The sequence below is a fragment of the Penaeus chinensis genome, chromosome 35 (assembly GCF_019202785.1).
Source record: "Penaeus chinensis breed Huanghai No. 1 chromosome 35, ASM1920278v2, whole genome shotgun sequence".
Taxonomy (NCBI): Eukaryota; Metazoa; Arthropoda; class Malacostraca; order Decapoda; family Penaeidae; genus Penaeus; species Penaeus chinensis.
In genome coordinates, this window is record NC_061853.1 from 33,047,501 (window position 1) to 33,049,804 (window position 2,304).

General features: G+C 41.4%; 1 protein-coding gene across 2 annotated transcripts in view; it reads right to left on the bottom strand.

The window, feature by feature from the left end:
• The window catches only part of LOC125044510 (semaphorin-1A-like), a 324,983-nt gene extending 323,581 nt beyond the window's left edge, over positions 1-1,402 (bottom strand). For both annotated transcript variants that reach the window (XM_047641199.1, XM_047641200.1), the window contains exon 1: positions 161-1,402. In XM_047641199.1, coding sequence (XP_047497155.1) covers positions 161-266 — 106 coding nt within the window. In that variant the 5' untranslated portion in view covers positions 267-1,402. The remainder of the gene's footprint in view (positions 1-160) is intronic.
• Between the last annotated feature and the right edge of the window lie 902 nt (positions 1,403-2,304).

A 2,304-nucleotide genomic window follows, 5' to 3' on the forward strand; every position in this document is an offset into this window, starting at 1 on the left:
GCATGATCACCATAAACATCATCAAACAATGATCAATTGGCCACAACATGACACTTCAGATTATATCCCAGCAGAGGACAAACTCCAAGCATTCTCCTGAACGTTCTCTAACTCACATGCACGAAACACACACATACGAAAACGTTTCTCTATACCTTACCTAATTCAACATATCTCTTTGGCATGACACTGTTGCGCCAGGAGGCATGGGTGACCAACGCCATGGCAGTCACCCCCGCCCACACCAACACCATATGAGCGGACATTGTGCTACGCGCTCCCTTACTGCAGTCTCTTCTCTCACTCTCGCCGTCCTGTTGCAGGTCTTGCAGGTTGCAACTTCCTCAAAAATATGGATTATCGATGATGGTGACGATCCAACTTTTTCTTTTGGATTTGAAGCAGATTTTCCAGCGATGTTATTATTTTCCGGTGGGTATTAGAGGTAAATTTCTATGGCAACAAATGCTTGTTTTGTTTTTATTTTCTCTTCACATTCAATAACACACACAAGTGCCGTTGAGGTTTAATAAGAACTAAAATACACTTATTTCTTCTTCCAGCCACTTTAGTGCTGTCGTACGTACTGATAAAAAGCCTTGACTAGATACCACAAGTCAGTTCTCCTTAGAGCATACCCATTTTGAGGGAAATCGATATGGCACGTGTTATAATGTATCACTTCAGAGGATCCCTTGTCCTCGCTTACTTATGATCTAGAATGATTTAATTTTGGTATGACAACACCAATGTTCACTCAAGTTCCACTTAGTGTTTTCGAATAATCTGTTTTTGAATGTAAATCGACCAGGAACAAGCGGTACCAACGTAAATGGGGGAGGGGGGGGACCCCTTCTGACACGCTCTTTTTTTCCTCTCTCTCTATTTATCTTCTCTTGTTACTAATGAATATCCACCATTCCTATTCCTTATAAACTCCAAACTTCACTTCTTTCAGCCGATAATGTACACAAAACACGCACTATCAATAAGCCATGGAAGACGTGGCCATAGTAAATAAAAAAAAACAGACGGAGAGAGATTTTCGTGTAGAGGAAAAGAAAGGTTTGAGAAAAGAGGGAATCGGTGGCTACTAAAAGAAAAGCGACTCGGGGACTACACAGATATGCGACTTGGGGACTACTAGACACTCGCTCGGCACAAGAGGGCTGGCCGGAGTCCCCTCACCGTCCTTCGCTTCTCTCATGGCCTGGACGCTTGTCTCTCTCTCTTCTCTTTCTTAATCCTTTCTTTCTAGTCTATCCTTGGGGTTGACGTCACTCGCACAGTATCGTAAATACAATGGAATGGGACTATTGGTTTTACGTCATCGTTCGATCAAAAAAAGCACTACGCCACACTGCCGAAGAGGAGGAGCGCGCACATTCTCACCTCACCACGTCTCTAACACGACTGCCCGAGATGTTTACAAAATCGATGCCGAATCGTCGTGACGTCATCAAACGACTCGCGCTGCCACCTATCGGCCGTGAGACGAACCAGCGCGTTAGGGTTCCCCCCCTCTTTTATTCCATTATAAAAATGTTTTCGTCCTCATGTCTCATTTTTAGGATTCCTGCTTGGGATTCGCTTACTTGTTATATGGGTTACTGTAAGTGTTACACCCTATTAAGGAGCTGTTTTCCCGAAGGAGGAGGAGGGAAGTTATACTTTGGTACGGCGAAACTACAAGAAAAGTCGTTATTAGGCCTTTGTATAACACCGCCGTCAAAAAGCCGAACATTAAAATGGTCACAGCGTTACAACCCACTTAAGTATACCATTAAAGCTATCGAAACACTGAAAAATTAACTGCGTAGCGATACATAAACCATCAGTCCACGTGATTGAGGATTCGATCGTGCTTTAATAGAACCAAATACTCTCATGTTTACAAAAGACAAACCTCTCAAATAGTTCTAATCCATTTATACAAGACTTTGGAGAATTTAGAAGGCAATCAAACGCGCGAGGAATTTGTCACGGAGAGGTTCATAGCTTCATAACTAGCGTTTGTTCTAATTAGAGAATGCTCGTTTGGTAAACTGACGCGACGATATTATACTGATTTAGAGACGAACTTCATGTAATTATGATTTTCACGAAATTACAGAAACTTGTCACAGTTCCTTCTTGACTCACCGTGTTGACAAAATATTTGAATGACTGACTATATACACGAGGGAATGTAAATTAAAATATATATATATATGACATTAAAAAAACTAATACTACTTATGCGACTGCGATGTATTTCATATCTACATTTCTCTTTAATACAGATCTTTTATAAGATCCTTGGCT